Source organism: Cydia strobilella, chromosome 17 (genome assembly GCF_947568885.1).
Source record: "Cydia strobilella chromosome 17, ilCydStro3.1, whole genome shotgun sequence".
Classification (NCBI taxonomy): Eukaryota; Metazoa; Arthropoda; class Insecta; order Lepidoptera; family Tortricidae; genus Cydia; species Cydia strobilella.
In genome coordinates this window covers 7060424-7084397 of record NC_086057.1, presented here as the reverse complement: position 1 = coordinate 7084397, position 23974 = coordinate 7060424, and the positions used below count along the sequence as shown (strand labels likewise).

At 37.8% G+C, this 23974-nt stretch overlaps 1 protein-coding gene across 2 annotated transcripts in view; it reads left to right on the top strand.

The window, feature by feature from the left end:
* LOC134749004 (furin-like protease 2) overlaps positions 1-22884 on the top strand; it is a 332697-nt gene extending 309813 nt beyond the window's left edge. Inside the window, exons 8-14 of one of the 2 annotated variants that reach the window (XM_063683892.1) lie at positions 52-285; positions 1014-1172; positions 5381-5520; positions 11171-11426; positions 11669-11760; positions 15559-15719; positions 18390-22884. In XM_063683892.1, coding sequence (XP_063539962.1) covers positions 52-285; positions 1014-1172; positions 5381-5520; positions 11171-11426; positions 11669-11760; positions 15559-15719; positions 18390-18581 — 1234 coding nt within the window. In that variant the 3' untranslated portion in view covers positions 18582-22884. Of the gene's footprint in view, positions 1-51; positions 286-1010; positions 1173-5380; positions 5521-11170; positions 11427-11668; positions 11761-15558; positions 15720-18389 lie in introns of both variants that reach the window. The other variant, XM_063683891.1, reaches the window with a different exon arrangement.
* The last annotated feature ends 1090 nt before the right edge of the window (positions 22885-23974 follow it).

The following is a 23974-nucleotide window of genomic DNA, read 5'->3' as shown; positions in this document are numbered from 1 at the left end:
AACGTCACATGTTTATTATATTCGGTTGCTAATTTACTCGTACTCTTTCAGATGTCCCGTAGGTTGTTCAACATGCACAAACGGTTTATGCCTGGCTTGCGAGCCCAAATGGGAGCTCAATAAGAAGGGCAAATGCGTGCTGCTGGGCGGAGACCAGTGCACGTCGACCGAGTTCATCGACGACGGACAGTGCAGACAGTGTCATTCTGCCTGTGACTCGTGCTACGGGGGTGACGAAGAGCATTGTTTGACGTGCCCGTCACCGAACCTGTTGCAGGATAACAAGTATGTTTATATTACTAATTTAACGACTTCAATGTTATCTTGAAAATATTTCGCGCGGGCATTTTTTGATCTGTATCGTAATGGCGTTGACGCATAACTGGTATGTATGTAGTTTAAGTATAGTATAAGTACCTATACTTGTTCCTGATCATCTTATCTCATAATCTGTAGGCGTATTAGGTTGCTTGTTTACTGAAGCGGAGCGGAGCGGAGATGTGGGAAACCAACCAATGCTATTGGTTGATTCCTCGTGTTTATTAAGCATAACATGATGTGATGGCTTCTGCCATTGGAGAGCTTGGGCACTTTTTCTTTAACAACTATTTCAGTTTATAATTTATATAGTATTTAGTGTGTCTCTTAAATAACACAAATATTTAATAAAATAATTTTATTTGTTCCCTAAGAAGCATATTATCATGATATAAATCCGCATAAATAAATCACTTTTTGACACCGCTCGTTAAAAATCACCCAACACGTCATGTGCGATAAGCGCAACATGAAAACTCCTGAATAGGAAAATGGATGGGTGGGAATTGGTATGAAGAAAAGAGGAGATAGTATGGGAACAAGGATTGTCCTGTTCATGTACTCTATCATTATTAGAGCAACTTAAGGGATTTGGCCTGAATAAAGCGACAAGTAATCGCGAGTCCTCTGTTGCCTGTCGAGCGCCCATACAAACATCATCATGATTATCAGTTAACTTAATCTATGTTCAGCAGATGCGTCACCGACTGCGCTCGGGGCTTCTACTCGGAGGCGGGCCGCTGCGCGCGCTGCACGCACGGCTGCTCCTCGTGCGTGTCGCGGCTTAATTGCACGGCCTGTGCTGGCGCTCTGCGGCTGCAGTCCGGATCGTGTCGGGCCACTTGTGCTGACGGGTGAGTATGGCATGTCGTAATCTACTAGGAGGGTTGCACGCAATGTTCAGCGTGTCGTGACTCAACTGCACAGCATGTGCGCCGCTCTGCGTCTGCAGTCCGGGCGTCGGGCCACTTGTGTTGATGGGTGAGTATAGCGTGTCATGTTAAACGCGGAGGTCTTTTACGTTGGTGCCACAGGGCCGTTTGTTGTAGACGTCGATCAAAAACGTTGGTCCTTATCACTCTTTAAACCTCTCTCCCTTGGGTTGACGCGATTTTAAATAAATATTGTAGTTTACCTCCATACTCTTTTTACATACATACTGTTTTTTTCTACTCGTCGAGTATAATCTGTGTATTACGACTTCACATGCAACACTACAACCTTACTCTTTTCAACGTTGGATAGTCTATGGCACTTCCGACTCAAGCATAAGAATTTTATCGATACGGTTTAGTCAATTATAAAAATTTTGAAAATAGAACTTCATACATTTCAGTAAAATATTTCTTGTTTAAGAAGACTCGATTCAATGCAAATTAGTCTACTTAAACATGTATCTGCTTTGTGATTGGTTGGCCAACAATTGCTTCATAAGTCATAAACGCGCATGTGACACCCTTCATATAGCAACATCCATATCCTACGAAAACCGCTTAGCGTTGCTTGTTAGTCTCCATAGGCTACGGTGGCCAAAATCGAGAAAAAAACTGTCTTAAAATTGAATTTAGCGCGGAGCAGGTACCAGGGCCTCATGAGTTACGAGGAGGTGTCGTTGACCAACCCGCCGGGGGCGCCGGGTATCGCGGGCCGCGGCAGCTCGCGTATCTTAGCTGTATACTTTTGGTTTATTTACTTAAGTATATGATTCTACTAGTTGAAAGAGTTGAAAGTATAATTTTTTTGTCTCGTAGAAAAAGTATTGTATACAATAGTGATATAATCAAGCTTTTCAATCTCGTACCTTAACTTAAGCAACTCAGCAAGCTTCGTTGCTTAAACACGGTACTCGACTGAAAAGCTCTCTATTATATCACGATTGTATAAAATACTATTAATTTTCGTGTGTTTAATTATTAACTACTTACTATTAGGTATACTTACTTTGTACATAGTGTTTATAAGTATTTTTAGTGTATATTATGCTCTTTCTTAAATCCTCTAACAGTAGTTCCGAAAGAACGAAAGAATTTAATAACAGTGTTGATTGCGGTGAGTTTTCTGATTTAATGAAACATAGTAAAGTCACTCCTTTATTTAAATCAGGTAGCACATCCGACCCCACTAACTTTAGACCGATATCAGTGTTACCGACATTCAGTAAAGTTTTTGGAAAATTAGTATTGTCTCAGTTATTGAAACATTTTAACATCAATAATTTAATGCATAACAAACAATTTGGTTTTACACGGGGTCGCTCAACAACCGACGCCGGTGTTGAGCTAATTAAACGGATCTTCGATGCCTGGGAGGAGTCGCAGGATGCTTTGGGTATCTTCTGTGATTTATCTAAGGCCTTCGATTGCGTCTGTCATGAAACATTGATCAGGAAACTGCACTTTTATGGAGTAAGAGGATCGGCACTGAATTTAATTAAGTCCTACTTACACGGTAGAATACAAAGGGTCGATGTGAATGGACAACGATCACCGGGGTCATTGGTCTCTATGGGTGTACCGCAGGGATCAATATTGGGGCCGTTCCTGTTCCTTATCTACATTAATGACCTGCCGTACCTTGTAAAGACCCACCATGATATAGTATTGTTTGCAGACGATACCTCACTTATTTTCAAAGTCAAACGACAGCATCAAGCTTACAGTGATGTAAACGATGCTATTTCAGAAGTAGTAAATTGGTTCAATGTTAATAACTTATTGTTAAATGAGAAAAAGACTAAATGTATTAAGTTTGTCACTAGTAGTAACGTAAGGCATGTGCAAACAAGTGTCATTGTGAAGGACGAGGAATTGGAATTGGTTGATAGTACAGTTTTTCTTGGTATAACTTTAGATTCTAAACTCCAGTGGGGTCCCCATATTGATACTATTTCGAATAGACTGAGTTCTGCAGCTTTTGCAGTGAGCAAAATCCGTCAGTTAACTGATGTGAAAACAGCTCAATTAGTATATTTTAAAAACTGTAATATATGTCATATATTAAAGAAAAAGTGACGAAGCCCTCCAGTGGTGAAGGCCGGAAGGGCGGTGGTAGTATATTTTAGTTACTTCCATAGCGTTATGTCATATGGTATTTTACTGTGGGGTGGTGCTTCAGAGATAAATACCATTTTTGTTCTGCAGAAGAGGGCTATTCGAGCAATATATAAAATGAACCATAGAGACTCACTTAGAGATAAATTTAAGGAAATTGACATAATGACAGTGCACTGTCAAATTATTTATGAGAATACTCTGTATGTACATAAAAACATTGCCAGTTTTAAGAAAAACTGTTACATACATAACATTAATACTAGAAATAAGCATAAGCTTGCAGTACCCTTCACTCGGCTCCATAAAATTAAAATAAACTTCCAAATATCATCACTGAATTATCTGTTAATAAATTTAAAAAATATGTAAAACGTAAACTTATCTCTAAAGCCTATTATAGCACACAAGACTACATGAATGATGAAACACCGTGGGATTGTGATTGAAAATAATTAATTATTTATTATTATGTTAATAATGATGAAATTGATAATTCAATGAATTGATATTAGGTAATCCGTATTTTTTGACATTTAGATTTTTATTCTAGAAAGTTTCTAGACTAGTATTTTTTTATACAATTTTGGTGTTTGACGATGCTTTTGTGAATTATTATTATTAAGTTTGACATATCTATAATAATTCAATGTTTTTAAGAATAGGTAATAATAACTGTATCAATAAATTGCTCTGATATTTAGATTAAGGTAATATTTAAAACTTGACAATTTCAAAGTGCTTGTTGATAGGCCTATTTGAATAAAGAATATATTGTCAAGTCAATATTGAGAACTTAGGGCAGGTTTTTAATTACATATATGAATATGCTTCCGTATTTTCTTTCTTGATAATTCAATACTTAACTGTCGCACGTGTACCCATTACACGTGTACAAGGCTTATTAGGTACACATGAAAAGGTAGAACCCAGCTGCTGTTCAATTTTATTGCGAAAACTTGAAGCGTGAAAGTTTAGGAATATACTTAGTACATTTTACACGACACTGCCCAAAAAAAGTAGTGTATTGTTTTTCAGGGTTCATGTTTATATGTGGGTATGTAAGTTTCTTTGTTCCATCATAAATTATGAATGCCTTATATATCTTTAGAATTACTAGCTCACCGATTAAGGCAGTTCCCTGAGCCAGAAGGCAAAAAAATCTCCTTATATGATCATGTTTTTTTAAGAGGCGTTGATATTCGTAGACGTGGAAAAAATATATGTAGTCCTTGACTATATTATCTTTAACAACATAGCTTCCGATACACGAATTATGACACTTCGCTCGATACAATTAATTCCCAAAGTAACCTCTAACTCGGACTTTTAATCCTACTTTACTCGGTTATTTATTATGTGATACTATAAACAAAAAAAGAAGAAAAAACAATCTTAACGTAAATAGTAATTTCATAGCTTTAGAATTTCGATATTGTAAGGTAACGTTTTTAAAATAAATAAAAACCGACAAAATTCGATCAAAATTGACACTTGGCGCGTATGTTCTTTCCTGTTCTTTCTTGCGAAATGTGACAAAGACAGCGGCAAACCGATGGAACGGCCTTAATTACCTACTATAAAGAATAATTGTGGGCGTTTCAAAATTACGTTTCCAAATATGCATAAACTTTTGTGTTTGCTGTAGGTATGTGACCCTGACTGTATACTTATATTCTAATTTACTTTCATTAAGTTAAGTGACTAACATCTAAAAATTATTTTTATCCTTTCAGTTCGTTTTTGACCTGCCGTCGTGTTTTTTAATTTTTAATTAATTTATTATTACTGTAATCTATCCGATAGGTATCACGGTTTCATGTAACTTTTAATTTTGCCTCGTGTTTTTACTTTATAATTTACTTAGCAATTTTAAATTAGGCAAGTATTCCAAGGTGGAATAAAAGTCAACTTGGAATACCATAAAAAGGCATAGCGTATCCAAAATGCGTTAAATCTGGATACGCTATGGCTTTTTGGTAATAATTAAGTTACATTCTTGATTTATTCAGGTACTATGCGGATCGCGGGACATGTACAAAATGCTACCTCTCTTGTCGAACATGTATTGGGCCGCGGCGCGACCAGTGCGCGTCGTGCCCCGCGGGCTGGAGGCTTGCGGCCGGCGAGTGTCATCCTGAATGTCCACAGGGTAAGTTATCGTCACCCACAGGCTTCTATTTTCTTATTTGTGCATTTTATATAAAGAAACGTATGTGTAATAGGTACCCATAAATATGTTATATTTATATGAGATAAAGATAACTAATTAACATCACCTACCTACAATTGCTACGCTAGTCCACGATACTGTCGTCAAGCTCACTATACTTATTAACCTATCGAATGAGCTGATGCCTTTACTGATACTGGAAAAACGATATGTAAACATACTACATACCTATACGAGGCCTGGACGTTAGTGACATGACGATAATTCATTGCTGGTGTCCTACTTTGTTACCTACGTATAACATGAGTTACACCTGATTATCCATCTGGTTATACTTGGGCTTCATAGTCGCCTCCAACCTCCCCTTATAGCGACCCCTTTCCGCACACTAAGCCTTCCGCACCTTAAGTTCATATGATGGGTCGTTACACTTTCTCGTAACTACAATGTGTTCTATAATTCTAAATTACTAATATCTTGGGACGAAACCCTTCGTATAATTATGATTGAACTTCACTTACATTAGCCATGAACAATTCCCTAGGATCACTGTTCACACTATGAATACTGATATCACAATGAATGTTAGTCACAATCTACAAGGGACACCTCATTATTCTAATAACACCATAAGAAAGTTCTAGAATAAATCCTAAAGCAAATATCACTCTTCCCGTAGCTTTGTTCGCACATAACCTCCTTTTCTTAATCTCGTTCGCGCGTATACCCTCTTGTCTTAACCTCAAAAATCACAACAACCTAGAAGCGGTTATTTTACTTAAACGTGACTACGAGCGCCAGGTCTGTGGTCGGTTGTCAAAACGTCAACATCAAGTTTGTTTGCTCCTACTCTAATAATTCGAAAGTGATACTAAAAAACTATCATATACTGCTAAAGTGTAGTACAGTGTGGAAAACTAGCTACAAAGTGCCTACACAAATAATAAACTCCATTGATTACCGAAATTACTACGAGCAAACAGTGAATAATCATCTCCCATAAAAAAGTGAGGTTAACCGCTTAGTCATTCTGACATTAGTGAAGTGTTTCGCAACCAAGATGAACAACGACGAATTGTTCGAAAAACTAAAACAACATATTAACAAGCAAACAGATACCTTAATTAAGAGGATAGACAACATTGAAGAAGAATTAAAACCATTAAAAGAAGAAAATACATACCTTAAGGAAAAAGTGTCAACCTTAGAGTCAAAAATAACCTCATTGGAAAATAAAAATAAAAGAAATAATTTGATCCTGTACGGCTGGGCAGAAAGCAAGGAATCAAACTACGAAACTACTAGGAAAATATGTAGCCAAATGTCAAACGAACTCGAAATAGAATTAAAAGTAGACATGATAGCAGGCATCCAAAGACTCGGCAGATATAACAATGAAAAAATAAGACCAGTCCTTATAACATTTATTTCAACCTGGGTGCGCAACGAAATACTATATAACAAAAAGAAATTAAAAAGTGGCTTAACTGTAAAGGAAGATTTTTCAAAAGAAGTAATTGCCAAACGAAAGGAACTTCTGAAAGATTTAGAAAAAGAACGTGAAAACGGGAACATAGCTTACCTGAAGCATGATAAACTTATAGTGAAACCCAAAAAACCAGCCTCCAACAAAAGACCTCTCATAATTTCACCGGAAACTAGCACACAGGCAAACAGAGAAGTCCGTAGACCATTAAAAGTGAACAAATATCAGGATCAGGATAAGAATGCCTTTGATATAATGAGAGAAGGCGCATATGCCCTGTCGTCTAAGAATGACTACAACAAATAGCAATTACAAAAAAGCGTTAGCAACCGGATTACCACTACCATTAAAAACATAATCAACCAACATGAACAGCCTCCCCCAGTACGGCCGGTCACCGAGGGGGCAGTAGACTACCACCCTCCAGCAAACCCTAAAAAACAAAAACAATACCTTTATATATGCACATGGAATGTTAGATCTTTAGTGAAAGAAACAAGGATGTTAGAACTTAAACACAGCATAAAGAAGTTTAATTGGGACATAATTGGCTTGTCAGAAGTGAAAAAAGAAGGGAAATCAATAACTGAAAATGAAAACCACATTATGATTTACCACGGCAAGAAAAGTGGAAGAAACGGAGTTGGATTCCTTGTTAAAAAATATCTCAAACCCAATATAAATAATAGATATAAAAACTATATCAGATCGTGTTATACGCCTAGACATAAGCCTACATAAAAAAACATACCACTTAATACAATGTTATGCCCCGACAGAAAATTCAAGTGAGGAAGACCTAGAGGCGTTCTATGAACAACTTCAAGTTGCTTTAGAAAATACAACAAAAAATACAATAGTAATGGGAGACTTCAACTCTAAGATTGGTATACCAACGGCAGAAGACAAAAAAGTTATGGGCCCATGGGGCTATGGTGAGAGGAATGAAAGAGGAAACACACTTTTACAGTTCTGCTTCGAAAACCAATTTTTTGTCACCAACTCACTTTTTAAAAAGAAACCTAAGTACAAATGGACTTGGGTCTCGCCAGCAGGAAATGTTAAAAACGAAATTGATTTTATTCTCGCTAAAAATACTAAAGATATTTATGATGTGCAAATAATTAATACTACATTTCCTACAGATCATAGACTTGTGCGCGCATGTATCAATCAGGATCTAGTCGAAAGAAAATCACGAAATGGTTACCGAAACCCAATGAAAAATTTAAATCCACTAGAGAAAGAATCTTTGAAAAACATCATGGAGGAATACATAAATGATGTGGATTTTGATGATATTGATTTAGCATACCAGAAATTGACAGAAAACATAAAAAAGGCAGTAAATAAATTGCCTGTGCGCAAAAAATCAGAAGAATCTATAATCACACCATATATTGAAAAACTAATAAATGAGAGAAATAGACTAAAAAACAAAGAAAACGGAACACGTTCCGAAAGGAATCAACTGAAAGCCCTCTATAAACTTATCAAAAAACAAATTAAGCGCAACCAGAAAAATCATCGCTATAAAATAATAGAAGAGGAATTGGAAAAGAGAGCTTCAACAAAAAGAGCACAACGCAAACTAAATACTTCTAAACCTTGGCTCATGACTCTACATCATAATAACAAAAACATATCAAACCGAGAAGAGCTTATTAATACGGCAACAGAGTTTTATAAAAAACTGTACCAAAATAATGAATTAAGCCATCAAAATTTGGTCCACCATAGCGATGAAAACATACCACTATTCCTTGAGACTGAAATAAAACACGTGATACAGCTACTTAAAAGTACCAAAAGCCCAGGAGAAGATGGGATTACGAACGACATCCTAAAAGCAATTATAGATCCACTCACACCAGTCTTGACCAAACTTTTTAATCAAATAATGACACAGAAAATAATACCTAAAGAATGGGAAACATCAATTATAACTCTACTTTACAAAAAAGGTGACCCTACAGCTATAGAAAACTACAGACCCATAAGCTTGCAACAGACTGTTTACAAGGTATTTGCTACAGTATTACTGAAAAGAATATCACAAGTACTTGATAGCCACCAACCAAGAGAACAAGCAGGATTCCGGCGAAACTACTCCACCATTGACCACATCTTTACCCTTACCCAACTCATCGAAAAGCATATTGAATATAGAAAAACATTATACATAGCATTCATTGACTATTCAAAGGCGTTTGACACTATACACCACAAGCCGTTATGGGAAGCGCTAGAAGAGCAAGGAGTACAAACAACATACATAAATATATTAAAAGAAATCTACAGAAATAGCAAGGCGGCTGTCAAATTGGATAAAAAAGGAGAACCATTTAATATCCACAGAGGAGTAAAACAGGGAGACCCTATATCACCAAATTTATTTACAGCCCTTCTGGAATCAATATTTCGCAAGTTAGACTGGGACACAAAAGGGATCAAAATCAACGGTGAATACCTAAGCAATCTGCGTTTTGCTGATGATATAGTTCTGACTTCAAATAGTCATGAGGATTTGGTTTACATGCTTAATACATTAGAAAAAGAAAGCAAATTGTGTGGATTGCAGATGAATAGACAAAAAACCTTTGCCATGACAAACAGTGCTAAAATACCTATTATAACAGAATCAAGCCAAATAGAGTATGTGGACCAATATATATATTTAGGAAAAATAATATCATTTACTCAGCTAACATCTAATGAAGTCGACCGAAGGATAAAACTAGCATGGAGTAAGTACTGGTCCTTAAAAACAATATTTAAGTCACAACACCCCATACACTTAAAAAAGAAAGCCATGGACTCAATAGTACTCCCAACACTACTATATGGTTGCCAAACTTGGACACTTACCAAAGACATCATACAAAAGATAAATGTTTTCCAGAGAGCTACAGAGATAAGTATGCTTAATATTAAAAAACGTGACAGAAGAAGAAACTGTGATATTAGGAAAATAACAAAAGTAACAGATGCAGCCGAACTTGCATGTAGACTGAAATGGAGATGGGCAGGCCACATAGTAAGAACAACCGATAATAGATGGAGCGAGAAGATTCTACATTGGTATCCACTTGAAGACAAGCGTGCAGCCCACCGCCCAAAGCAAAGATGGGTTAATGATATTACCAAAGTGGCTGAACATGCTTGGACCCGTAAGGCTAAAGACAGGACACACTGGAAGGAGCTGGAGGAGGCCTTTGCCCGACACTGGGTACCTCAATAAAAATAAATATATAAATTAATTCATTTAAATGTAAATTGTAACTTAACTATGTAAATGAGAAATAAAGGCTTTATTATTATTATTATTATTTGTATCTCCTTGGATATCACGGGCCTATGCATCCCGGTCTTTTGATAGGCTTGCGTGGGGATATAAATCCAACACGTAGAGGCCCCTTGGAGAGCTTTAATGTCATGTAGAACGCCTGCTGGAACCCGTTCACAGGCGCAACAATAGACACCCATGAACCGGTCGCAGCAGGCATTGGGACTATTGTAGAAAAAGTGAACAGTATACCGGTCTATGGATTGAAGTTTGGGTGGACAATGAGACTGGGCTATTGTAAAGAAGTCCGGACACCTGCCATAACAATGTTAAAACACGTTATCGAGGCAGGTGGTGACTTGCCGCTGACTAGATGGGCCCCTGAAACTGCCGTCGTGAAGACGACCAGGAGCAACACCGGTGTGAGCGGCTCAGGGGTGTCGAGAGGTGTGCGCCGCTTTCTACCCAGTGACTGCTAACAGCCACTGTGCCAACTCGCGTCTTATGCATCTTTCACTTCCACCCCTGGAGCATATAGCTCTTACGACTCCCCTCTGGACGGCCAATGAAGGCAAGCCAGAGCTGAGAGTCCTGCGGGTCCCCTTGGGGTCCACTCCGACCGACGAAGACACGCCGGAGACGGAGACCCTGACCGACTCTCTGGAGCACTCGGGTCCGTGGGGTCGTCACTTCCCAACAGCTCGCCACAAGCTGCCCTGCGGGTTTATTATTATTATTATTACGAGCGCCATTTACTCCATGACGTTGGCAGCTATTAGCCGATTCGCGATATTCACGACAGATACCTTGCACTTTGGATTAAATCGTTACCTATATTTACCTTTTTACTTGCCCAGGTTTCTACCAAACTTCGGATGGCTGCCGTCGCTGCCACCACTACTGCCGCGAGTGCGACGGCTCCGGCCCGCTCCACTGCAAATCTTGCCCGCCTCGCTTCATGCTCGACGGCGGGCTGTGCATGGAGTGTCTCGGCTCGCAGTACTACGACGCGAGCACCGGCATGTGTAAAGCGTGCGATACTAGCTGCAGGACTTGCTCCGGCCCGGGACAGTTTAGTTGTACCGCGTGCTCCAGGCCGCTGCGGCTCGACAGGTGAGAACATGCCGCGATTCATTCTGAACAGATTCTGCCTGTGCCTCTCGCAGTACTACGAGCACTTGCACGGCATGAAGGGCTCCAGGATGTGTTTTGGCCCGGGACAGATTTTAATTTGATTTCTGAGTGCCTATAATGAACGTATTACATGGGGGGACTTATGATTTCGGATTTCTTTTTGCTCGCGGGCCTGTTGACCTGACCCACTACTCCTGTTCTAACAATGTTGTTTATTCTAGGCTAAACAACCAATGCGTGACGTGCTGCGCGGACCGAGGCACGGCCGCCAACACGACGGCTGTCGACTGCTGTCATTGTCACCCTGAAACAGGTAATTTACGTTTTCACGTGACAAAAGCAGATAAGCTAGTGTCTAGTGATTTAGACACGAATAGTTTCAATTACAAAATACAACCACTGAAATTACTTTCAACTAAGAATTGTAATGTATAGGTAATATTTGCAAAATATAACATTACAATTATTTTCAATCAGACTAATAAAATAAAAAACCAAACCAAAACAAATAGAAACTTAAAATGCGACCCCATCTATACCTAAGTAATTATAAAAAGGATAGAACGTTTTATGAGCGCGCGGATGGCTTTCATCTTCCTAATGAGCTTTGGCTGTAAATGGAATGCGATGAAACTACACCACACCGGACGATTTGTTTTGTGCAGTGTGTTTGAAATTACATATTATAGAAGAATGTATTTTTGGAATACCATAGTAAGAAATCAGTGGTATTCTTGTGACATCTATTTTATTGCTTTTTAACGTTTTACATGTTAAAGAGTTTTCAATTTCAACGGTATAGTCAGCAGCAGAAGTTGCTAAGCGCGCGTGGTCTATAATTCTCGGAAAAAAGTAACGTTTCTCTGACTGTATGACACTAGTGTATATTAGATGCTTATGTAAGTGTATTCCAATGATATATAATCGATGATCTTATGAATAAAGTGTAGTCTTATTTAGAATCTGGTTGTATCAATACGTCTCCCGACTTCCATCCTCATATGGCGATCCTGCCATGCATCGCAGCGCTATGCGCGCTGCCTACCACAACCGTGACTACCGCGCGCGAAAGTATTAAATTAATCGCACTTAAACTATCGTGAGACATATTTCAAAATATTTATCAGTACGGTTTTTACTCACTATTATTTTTAGTCGCTTTTGGCGACATGTTTCGGATTCTTTGGGAATCCATCCTCAGGCACGAGTGTCCGCGGCGGTTGTACGTCGTGCACTGAAATAATAGTGAGTAAAAACCGTACTGATAAATATTTAGTATTAAATTAATTTATCAAGGACTAAATCTTAACACATCATAACACAACCAGTGCTTAATTTGCTGTTAATTTGTGTAACGGCATTATTGTGTTCTCTCTCCTCGGCTGACGCATGAAAACAATTACCGACTCTTTAAATTGACTTTTTGAGCGATTGAGCTTGATGAAGTATGCTAATTAATCAGTAATACACTCGGTGCGTCGTTTTTCGCCAGGAGGCGGATTCTGAATCAGACATTCAAAGCTAATTTAATGAACCAATTCAATATTTTTGTAAAGGGAATTTTTACTCAGTTTTTTTATTCAGCATGGTACCACTTGATACTGATAAGGTGCATTGGGTTAACTTCTGAGTACGAAAAAAACGCGTGCTCCACGTTAGACGTGTGAGACGCTAAGGCGTATATTAAAAAAATCTATAGTACGGTCTTATTCCACTTAGTACCTAGTTAGGATACGTACGCAATACGTAGGTATAGAGTCTGTGCGGAAAGAGAAGGGTTTTAGAATGTATTGGACCCCATACATTTCACCACTATCTTTCCGCACAGAATCTATTAAACCAACGGAAATTTTAGTCTCTCCCTACCTTCCCAATTAATTTTAAATACCTATCCTTCTAACTCAAACACAGTGCGGGCAATTGATTATTAGGTAAAAATTGTTAAACAAGTATTTTTGCGACTGTCATTGACATATAAAAGAATTAAATTTGGCAGTTTTATTAGCAATTTCTGGTACATTGTGCAACGAGGAAGGTAAGCAAAATTTAGCAGACGAGGTCTATGTAATTATATTCACGACATCCGCAGTCTGGAATAAGATGGCGCCACTGCCACGATTAACGTTACCTCCGCGCAAAATATTTACGTAAAAATATCTAAATATAAAATACAGTGTTATTTACGCGAAATAATAGCATTTAAAGTGATAAATAACTATTATCCGATTTTAGTGACAATAGGTGTTAATTTCAAATAACATAGATTATTTAAAGAGGCGTGGTGAAGCAGTGATTTGCAAGTGCCAACCTGGTACCAACAAGGGAGGATTACAGTTGTTTGTAGTGCGTAAAAAGAGTGATACAGTGAACTAACATAATATATCATTATTTTCCGTTAGACTATTCAAAACATCAGCTGACTTAACTGCCTAACCGGTGAAACCTAGCGTCAAACACGTGGAGTGAATTAAAGACGAGTTTGCAATATTTTTACCCCCGGAGTTACACACAATGTTTTTCATCACACTTGCAAAGAAAAAAAAAACTAAATTTTAAACGAAATAATTCTTAAATACGGTGACATTTCAGACATTCATCCGCCATATTGTCATGTTTTGACAGGGTAGGCATCGAAGGCACGGACTCGTCAGCATTCAGCCACGATTGAAAATTGTAAAACAAATTATAAACGGCTATTAAATTCATCAAATGCAGCTATTAAATCAAAACAACAAAACAACTAAATTATAAACGTTAGTATTTTTATAGTAAAACTCATTTTATACATTGACTTTTAACAAGTATTTTACTTAGGACCTACTTGGTTCATAATTATGAGTAAAAAAAAGGGTTTTACTCCCGTGGGAGTAAAATGGACTTTAGCTCCCGCTGCACTTGCCTGAAATAGCACGCTTACTGCGCAAGTATGATGAAAATAAATTTTAGGTAACTAAGTATCAGATAATTAAAATCTTGTACCTAATCGTTTGTACCGATTATTATGATATAAATTAGTTACGTCGAACGCACATTTGAGAATAAAGCACACAATTTGTATATTGACGACTGCTTATTTTAACAACCTCTTACCTTACTAAGTCAGTTAATGTAAAAGCTACCTTAAAGCTTTAAAAATTGAGTTTAAATTTGAACAGATGTTGAATGAGTATGCGAGTTTAAAAGAGTAAATAGTCGTTATTAATCTATCAATATTGATTACGGTCACCGAGGGAACTTGAGTTGTTGTCATACATCATTTAAATCCTATAATTTCAATTCACATTGGAAGGGAAGCATGTTATTTGTCAAATATAATTCCCTTTATGTTTCGAAAATTATCGGGATTCCTAGTGTAAACTAATTATGGAAAAAATAATTAATGACATGGAAATTGGCATTAAAATGTATTAAAGCCTGTGTTTATTTATCCGAGGTGTGATAGAAATTCACAAGAATTATGAGAGAAAGGGAAACTAGTTAGATATCAAACATCTGATACGTACTCGTATTTATAAAATTATTTTTAGAATAATGTCTCCGAATTTGAAAATTAAAACTTGAAAAATATAACGAACGAATATTTTAGGGTTGGTATTCCACCTGTCAAATTTATTTGTCCACTGTGCATTGCGTCTCACTCGATCTCTCATTAAGCAAAATGTGAGACGCAAATACACATTGGACCAAGATATTGGACAGCCATCCATACCACCACTCCATCCATCCATACCATCCATAGTCACCCAATACTTGTCGACATTATTTAAGAGTCTGATGTCCATGCAATCGTAGTTATAGTATGAATCTTCTCAAATGATTTTTACGTCTAAGACCCTAATCTGTTAAACAAAAGCCATTGTTTCTTGCCATTGTTTCTTGTGTGTGAGCGGTCGGCCATTGTGTGCCATTGTGTCTGAGCACGTGCTACGGCGAGTGCCATTGACAGACACAATGGCACACAATGGCCCATCGCTATTTCGCATGGAATTAGGTTCGTTCGATCGTTGGTATTATTTTTACAAATCTTTTTTTTTATTATCTGTTCGCTCCTTCCCTATCTAATAACTATTAACTTCCGTGTCTTAAATTAAATATTGTTGCTTGATAACAGGGGAGTGCATAAACTCATCGGTGGCGGGCAAGCGACGGATCGCCGAGTACGGCGCGCTGCGTACGGAGAGCGTGCGCGCGGCGCCCGGCGTCGCTGCGGTCGTGCTCGCCGTGTGCGCTGCCGCCACTGTTCTGTTCCTCACTGTGCTGCTGGTGTTACAGGTATTAATTACTATTTCATTAATTATTAATTCATCCGTGGCGGGCAAGCGACGGATCGCCGAGTACGGCGCGCTGCGTACGGAGAGCATGCACGCGTCGTCCTGGCCGTATGCGTCGCCGCCACTGTTCTGTTCCACACTGTGCTGCTACCTGTAAAGATAAATGATTATGTGAAGTACTCTCAAAGAGAATTAGCATCAAATGACAGAACGCCCAGTGGGTACGCCGTATACCGGGCGTCACTATACTGTACCTACTGTATTGTTCTTGACTGTTACTGCTGAAGCTCCAAGAACGATAGGTATGCGAATATATGAGAAACACTCTGGCTTTATACTTAGTTGTATTCCTTACGGTCGTTAATCCCGATGCGACAGACGCCACGATAATAATCTCAAAGCGAACGTCACAAACTTCAATTCGCGCCGCACGGCATTGTTGTTTTTGTTTGTCATTCATTGTTGAAGTTGTCTGGAAGAGATCCCATTTAGGGATAAGTTCGCCTTTGTTGTATTTAAATCTTTTTGTAACTGGGTTTTTCGCATTTGTTTTTCTATGTACCGTAAAGAATATACATACATACACGGCTTAATGTAAACATGGCTGATTAGAACTTTAACCTGCAGACGTGCAGTCGTGCACCCGGTTACACTCATATTCATACTCACCTATATGTTCCCGTACGGCCTAGAGGCGCCAAATGCTAATGAGGCAAAACTCGAAACTACAAAATAAAAACCGGCCAAGTGCGAGTCGGACTCGCGCACCGAGGGTTCCGTATTTTTTAGTATTTGTTGTTATAACGGCTACAGAAATACATCATCTGTGAAAATTTCAACTGTCTAGCTATCACGGTTCACGGAGATGCAGTCTGGTGACAGACAGACAGGCGGACAGACGGACAGCGGAGTCTTAGCAATAGGGTCCCGTTTTTACCCTTTGGGTACGGAACCCTAAAAATGAAGTTATTCTGTTTAATGATTTTAAGTCATAAATGTTAAAAAAGTCTTAGTTATTCTTAGGAAGCAAGAACTTCAAGAAACACAACACTGCCTTAAGCGTCTTAGTACATTCCTTTGTGTATCGTAAGTATGTGTAACCAACCTAGAACGATGTTCAATACATAATCTGCACACGCTCTTCACACGACTCGCAAGAATAAAGAGGTGTTCAGGTCACGCTTAGCTGCGTGACACGGCTGAATGATGCTCATAAAATCAAGTCTAGGTACTTGATTTTATGAGTCCAAGGTTTAAATAACGCCACGCGTAACCACGCGTAACCACGCGTAATAATTGAATTCATTGATTGAAATAGAGAAAATACATAAAACCAGATTCTTGAATTAGGTTTTCCTTTTTAGGGTTCCGTACCCAAAGGGTAAAAACGGGGCCCTATTACTAAGACTCCGCTGTCCGTCTATCTGTCCGTCTGTTTGTCAGCAGGCTGTATCTCATGAACCGTGATAGCTAGACAGTTGAAATTTTCACAGATGATGTATTTCAGTTGCCGCTATAACAACAAATACTAAAAAGTACGGAACCCCCGGTGGGCGAGTTCGACTCGCACTTGGCCTTTTTTTTATTTAAACTACAAAAGCATGCGAGCGAGCGAGGGCATTTTGCGACTTGTGCAACAGCCATTGTGTACAAAACGTTGTTATTTTTTCGTTGACATCGTAGACAAAGTTAAAGTTTAATTTAAAACCAACAAGTCGAAAAAAGTCAGGCTGAAATGTAAATTCCCTAGCCCAGACTGGTGCGATATCGCGTGACTTGTATCGTCTTCCATCTAACCAGAGAGCACCGAAACTTCTCAATGTTTGTGCAATCTCGTTGTTTACAAACGTTTGCTTTAATGCAAAAATAAAGTATTCACTACCTAGAGAGATTGCAGCGCGGAGCGGTACCTATAGTCTATCTATACTATAGATTTAGGTTCTAATTTCTCTATCCTGTCTTATATAAATAGTTTGGCTAGCTAATCTTGTTATTAAGCAAGTAAAATATTTTTTAAACTATACTTAACCCAACTAAGTTGGTTGTGTAAAACTTTAACAAAAAAATATCATAGTAAGGTTGGGTTTTTATGAAAATTGCGCCTTCGCTTCGCGCCTACATTTTTTAATTTTACCGCTTTTTTCTACTAACGGAAATGGCTTTACATATTTAAATTATCTATTACATTGACCGTCAACCATTTCACGTCGGTGCTATAAATGCTATAATACGCGGCAGTTGATTTAACCACTGGATCAAGGGATTATTAGCCTGGCTTGCAACGGAACGTAGCTAACGTATTAACTGCCTAAGTATAAACCGGATAACATGTAAATCATAATGTATTGTATAATTGTTATCTTATTCATACGTTTATGTTAGCGATTAGACCACCAACATGTCGTTAAAATTTGCGGAATGCGGAATTTAAAAACTGTAAGTGTTGTCTATTACCAAGAACCTGATAGAAATGTAAAAGACGTTATAAAAATGTTGATGTTGTATGTATTTGAAGGCTGTGTGAGATGTGCATTAAAGAGCACTGTATTGTTTGTGTGCGCTTATCATTTAAAAACGCTACATACTCGCATATACCAAGTTTTATGCTTTCATTGAATTACTAAATTCGAATCCTATACCTGTTATCTAATAATAGTATTTTCGTCCTCAGGCTCGTACCAAACGCGAGCTCGTCACCCGCTCCCGAGGCGTCGTATACTCGCCCCTAGCCTGCACCGACGAAGGCGAGGTTTCCGTGCTGACCACCCGCAGCGCCTGCCCCGTCAAACTCGAGCGCACGCTCGAGCACCACGAGCCCGAGCTCGAGCACGAGCACGAGCCGCTGCTCGAGCAACGCACGTAGCGCGCTGTGATCATAGCAGTAAGTTGGGGTACTTCCCACTAGTTCTATATCCGTATTGTGACGTAATTTTTAACGTTCTTTACTAATCGGTGCCCTTTAGCGTGTAATGTCACTTGTCTTTTGCGCGCGGCCCGCGCATTTACCTATGAAATGGGCCACTTTAATGGTGCCTATTGACCAAATGGTACGTAATTTTTGTCCGAATATGAACCCTATCCCTTAAGAATTTAGGTTTATGGAATGAAGAGGAAGTACCCGTTTGTACACGTGGATTACTGGTGAATCCGACGTGGAACAAAAGCGGGAGAGCCCGATAGTGTAAGTCACAACGTTAGTAATACGAATTTGAATTTGGATTTTTATGTATTGTTGATATTTTAGGGCCTATCGTGTTTTAGAGAATTGTATGTGTGGAATTTGAGTTGTTTCAGACTAGCGTTTTTTTCTATAAAATCGTTTCGCGTATGTTATGCGCTTATTACAGCGTGTTCGCTGGAAGAGTCGACAAGTGTCATAAGCTTTTAAAAGATAAACGCAAGTCATACGCGTTTATAGAAAATAGTTTATAACCGCAGAAAAAAATATAGTCTGAAAACGCTCTATACCTCTGAAAGCGCACTGTTAAGCAGCTTTTAAAATATCTGATTGGTTTACAAATAATGAATGCATAATTATATCCCCTAAAAGTTCTCGACTGGTACTTCAGTGCCGAATTAGTGTATATATAATAATAGCTAGCTAGATATGAATTGTAATTGAACAAAATTAATATGTGAGGCTCAAGACCCTCTGTTATACCTACATCGGTATTGTGATATGGATTATCTACCTGTTATATTGATTAGCCTAATGTTTGCTGTTGCCGTGTTTGTGTACCTAATACAAGTTTCTCGTGCCTATCGTGTGTACTGTGCTATAAACTTTGCGTAAAGCATGTTTCCTTGACGTGTTTATATTCCATCAGTTCTATGCATACTTCGTAGGTATATAAATACTAAATCGGGAGTCAACTTAATCAAGTTAAATTATCATACCTTTACACTGTGCTTGGCAAAATTTTTGTATTTAGGATTTAGAAGTGGTTAAAACTATGTAGAACTACTTCTAATTATGTCATTTTTAGCACTGTTTTAGTTAAGAACCCTTTATGTTCTTTTGCTACTTAAGTGCACACGTCTTGCCTTTACCGAGCACTGACCTTGAATTATCTTTCTGCTTTCAATATCTATTAATTTACAAACTTAGGGTCGGTTGCACCAAACTGTTTGTCATCGTTAAAGAGTTCGCTAAATTTTATTGTATGAAAAGTTTCATAGTAAACCGCCGCGGCGCGCCGGGTGACGTTGATCAGTCTGTCAAGTGAGGATGGTGCAACTGGCACTTTGTCTGCCGATTTTTGCGGGGGAGGGGAACGTCAAATGTATACGTAACGAAAAAATTGCCATGTCAGATAAACGTCAGGCCCATGGAGACTGTATAAAGGAGCCAAATCTCTATGTATGAAAAGTGTCCATCAAAAAACAGTAATTAGGCGGCGCCACCATACACCGAAATACTACCAAAAACAACCTACGTAATTTGGTCGGGTTATTTGTTGCCTTATATGGTTCATGTTATACTCATGTCCCAGAGCCTAACTAGCGCCACCGGAGAGATTAGGAACTATTATTTAAAGCTTAACGCGGTCACTTTTACAACAATTCTGCCATAAGAGATTGCGATCCTTTCTATACCATCCATAGTCAGGCCATACATTGTGTATGACCATTGACCGACTATTTTCGATAGAGGGGAACGCCTGTTAATGGCTACTCCGTTTGGTTATATCCTCTAAGTTTTGTGATGAAATGTGACATTGTCAAACTTGAATACAATGTTGCTAAGTACCCCAGCGTCAAGTCAAGAATAACCTACATTTGAAACAGAGAAACTTCGTCTGATAGCCAACTAAGACAAAGTTTAGTTAGTCACTTTCAATGTTATATCTCTGTGACCTCGCTTTCAAATTTATTAGATACTGGCGCTACAGTTTTAGTGAGTGATAATTATATTATCTTATTTTAATTGGCAGCAGCAAACAAGTCGGGCGTAACAAGCCATAGTCGATGCCAGATGATTCGTCAGACGTAAGACGACTCGAGCTCATTTGTATACGTCACAATCGCATCGCTTCTCAAATGCCTAAGCTTAATCACATACAACTGAACTACGAAATGCATGGATTCTCAAACGTTGGCAGTTGAATACGAGTACATAAGGTGCCGTATCGGCTCTAGTGAAGCTACATCTGATACCAATGATTGTTCAATGTTCAAATTATTCAACTGTGCATGTCTATTATAGTTCCGTTGTCTGTGGCTTAATATACTTTTATGTAGTACGTAGGACACAAAGTTACCATAGGTATTATTTTAATGAAATGTACAATTTATCCCGTCAGCCCCTTATGAAGTTTATTAGAAAAAAAAATATTTCGCTCCCGTAACTTGTTTTCTCTTAGTTGTGAAGTTTAGTTTTAGTATAGTTAGTAAAATTATAATCGCTTATTTCGTAATGCCATGCTGTGTGGACATTTAAGCATTGATTTTGCATTAGGGCCCTAATCCACTTACTGGTTGGTGGCGCCAACGACCGCAGTGAGTGCACCGTGGCGCCAAGCACCCGTGGTAAAATGCGATTTTCAAATATTCATGATAACTTTTGAAACTTCAGACCGATTTTTGAAAATGATATTTAGTGAGACCATAAAATCGTATAATTTTTCTGCTTATAATTATTTTGCTCTGTGCAAAAATGGACAGATTTACGCTAAAGTCAGCTTGGATATGTGAAACACAGTTTATATATCACAAAATCCTTATAATATTCCAATTATCTCGGTGTTTCGCTTACATAAAATAACCTTTGATTTTTTTTGGATAGTGTTTTTTCAACCTACATATTTTTGAAAGAGTAAGGTCACAAAACATTATTAAATGATATAGATTAGGTAGCTTATCAACTAAACATGTTTGAAATCCAAGCAGCGTTTACATTATAGAAATACATACTATGTTTTCTTAACTCCTTGAACCAAATTTTACTTACTTTACGAAGCCATTCTACTTTGGCCTATGTAGGATGGTTGTATGGGGCATGTATGTGATATGTGGTCCTAATATTTTTATCAAAATATCATTTTATTGCTTATATAACTTATCATGAGGTGGGGTTTAAAATACAGATTCTCGGGTCTTTTACACTTGACTTGAGGGAGCCAAACTAAATTTAACTGTATAATAAAATTATTTAAACTTTTTTGTTAGATTTCAAAAGTTAAGAACTTACTTGCTTTTTGTAAACGCTCCTAATAGATGCATGTACACTTTATAAAAATACTATCCAATGTATGTAGTATTTTTACCGTCGCGCGGGGCTTTTTGAAACTATGACATTTGTTTAAAGGCCGACTATTGTATGGTGACTGTGTTTGCAATGTTTCATCTATAGCGTTGGCTTTAGTGGATGCTTTTCATAAATTCGAATAGCTTCACGCGGCGCGTCTGATTGATTTGTGCATGTATTGATATTAAGTTTAGATTTATTATCGAAAATCATGTCAAACAATTGTAATTCAGCCACATAGGCGGAATAATCAAAGATGTAACGTTACCACTCCCATTTTAACGACATGTGTAAATAACTGTAATAATTTTATTGTTAACCTATTGATTAAATGTGATTACAAATGACAGTTTACTGTTGTTAAAGATTGATCACACTGTAATACATTTTGTGGTGTCAACGACTTTTGGGCTTCGGTATGATTTATCACTTAGTCACAAAACTATTTATATTAAAGGTTCAAGTATAGCGTTAGTAGCGTTACTACAGTCCGCCATTTGTTGAAATGTCTTTAAGATTTTATAAATATTTTACCTGAGTATACGTGTGGATATATGGCGTTGTCTTTAAACTCAAATACATTGGGCGTCAATCCATTAAATTAAAATCAAGAGACACTTCAACAACTCACGCTCTGTGTGTATTTGACTCTCTATTTTTTTCAATTTTATTGCCGGTTTTGAAATTATGAATTATACATTTGAAAACAATTGTACTTGTCTTGGCGAAATTGTATCAATTTATTTTTAAATTAATTTTAAGTAGGTACTTGAATTATTAAATTTATTAATCATTTGATCTTGACATCTGACTTAGAGTTTATTGAATATTAGAGCCTACGATAACTTATAATAAGATTATTTTACGTTAGTCAAAACTGTATTACATATTTGTCCGATAAAACATGGTATTTATTACAGTTTTATATAGTTTCATTTTAATGGGAATATTTTTAATTAAAACTATATTTTTGTATGAAAGATCTTATGTGCAATTATAAATATTTGTAATAAAAAAGTACCTATGCGTCAAACTTTTGTTTTAATTGACCCCGTGCCGAGTCATTTTCTTTTTTATTCAGTATTAAAACTTATTCGAAATTAATAAAAAACGCGGTATAGAAAAACGTACAATAAACCCTAAAAAAGCAATCACATCCCGATACAAATAAAAGGGGACAGTCCGGCCAGTAATACTGTCCTTCGGATCATATTAAAATAGCAAGGTATTGGCTTGTGCTTTTGGGTATCGATTGTAGTCTAAATGTTAATGCGGTGGACAATACTATGCAGATAGGCCCCCGGCGGAATTACTCTTATAATGTATGCAGGCTCAATAACCCGGCTGACCCTGGCTTTACTTACCTTAACAATTATTGTACACGTTTATTTTAGAGTCGTGTACGATTGTTTCGGAAACGTAAGTACAAAGATAACTGAGCCTAGAGTTTAAAGCCGGCCAAGTGCGAGTCGGACTCGCGTTCCGAGGGTTCCGTACATTACACAATTTAAACAATGTATTTTTTATGTGAAATGTCTTTAAAAAACCCGTAGGGGTCGAATCAAAAACTAAGTAATTAAGTCCGACTCACGCTTGACTGCGCATTTCTAATAGGTTTTCCGGTGATCTAAAGGTAAAGATCTATTTTGTGTATTTTTTTCAATTTTTTTGACCCTGTAGTTTGAGATCTTTCATTTGATATGCAACACGATATAGTTTGACAAACTTTATTTTTTAATATTCTCATTTACCCCCCAAAAGTGGCCCCCGTGTTTAAAATTAATTTGTTTACGTTACATGTCCATCTTTGGGTCACAAACTTACATATGCATGCCAAATTTCAACTTAATTGGTCCAGTAGTTTCGGAGAAAATAGGCTGTGACAGACGGACAGACAGACAGACAGACGCACGAGTGATCCTATAAGTTTCCGTTATTTCCTTTTGAGGTACGGAACCCTAAAAGTTATCAATATCCCGCACTGTTTATTACCGAACTGTAAAGGTTTA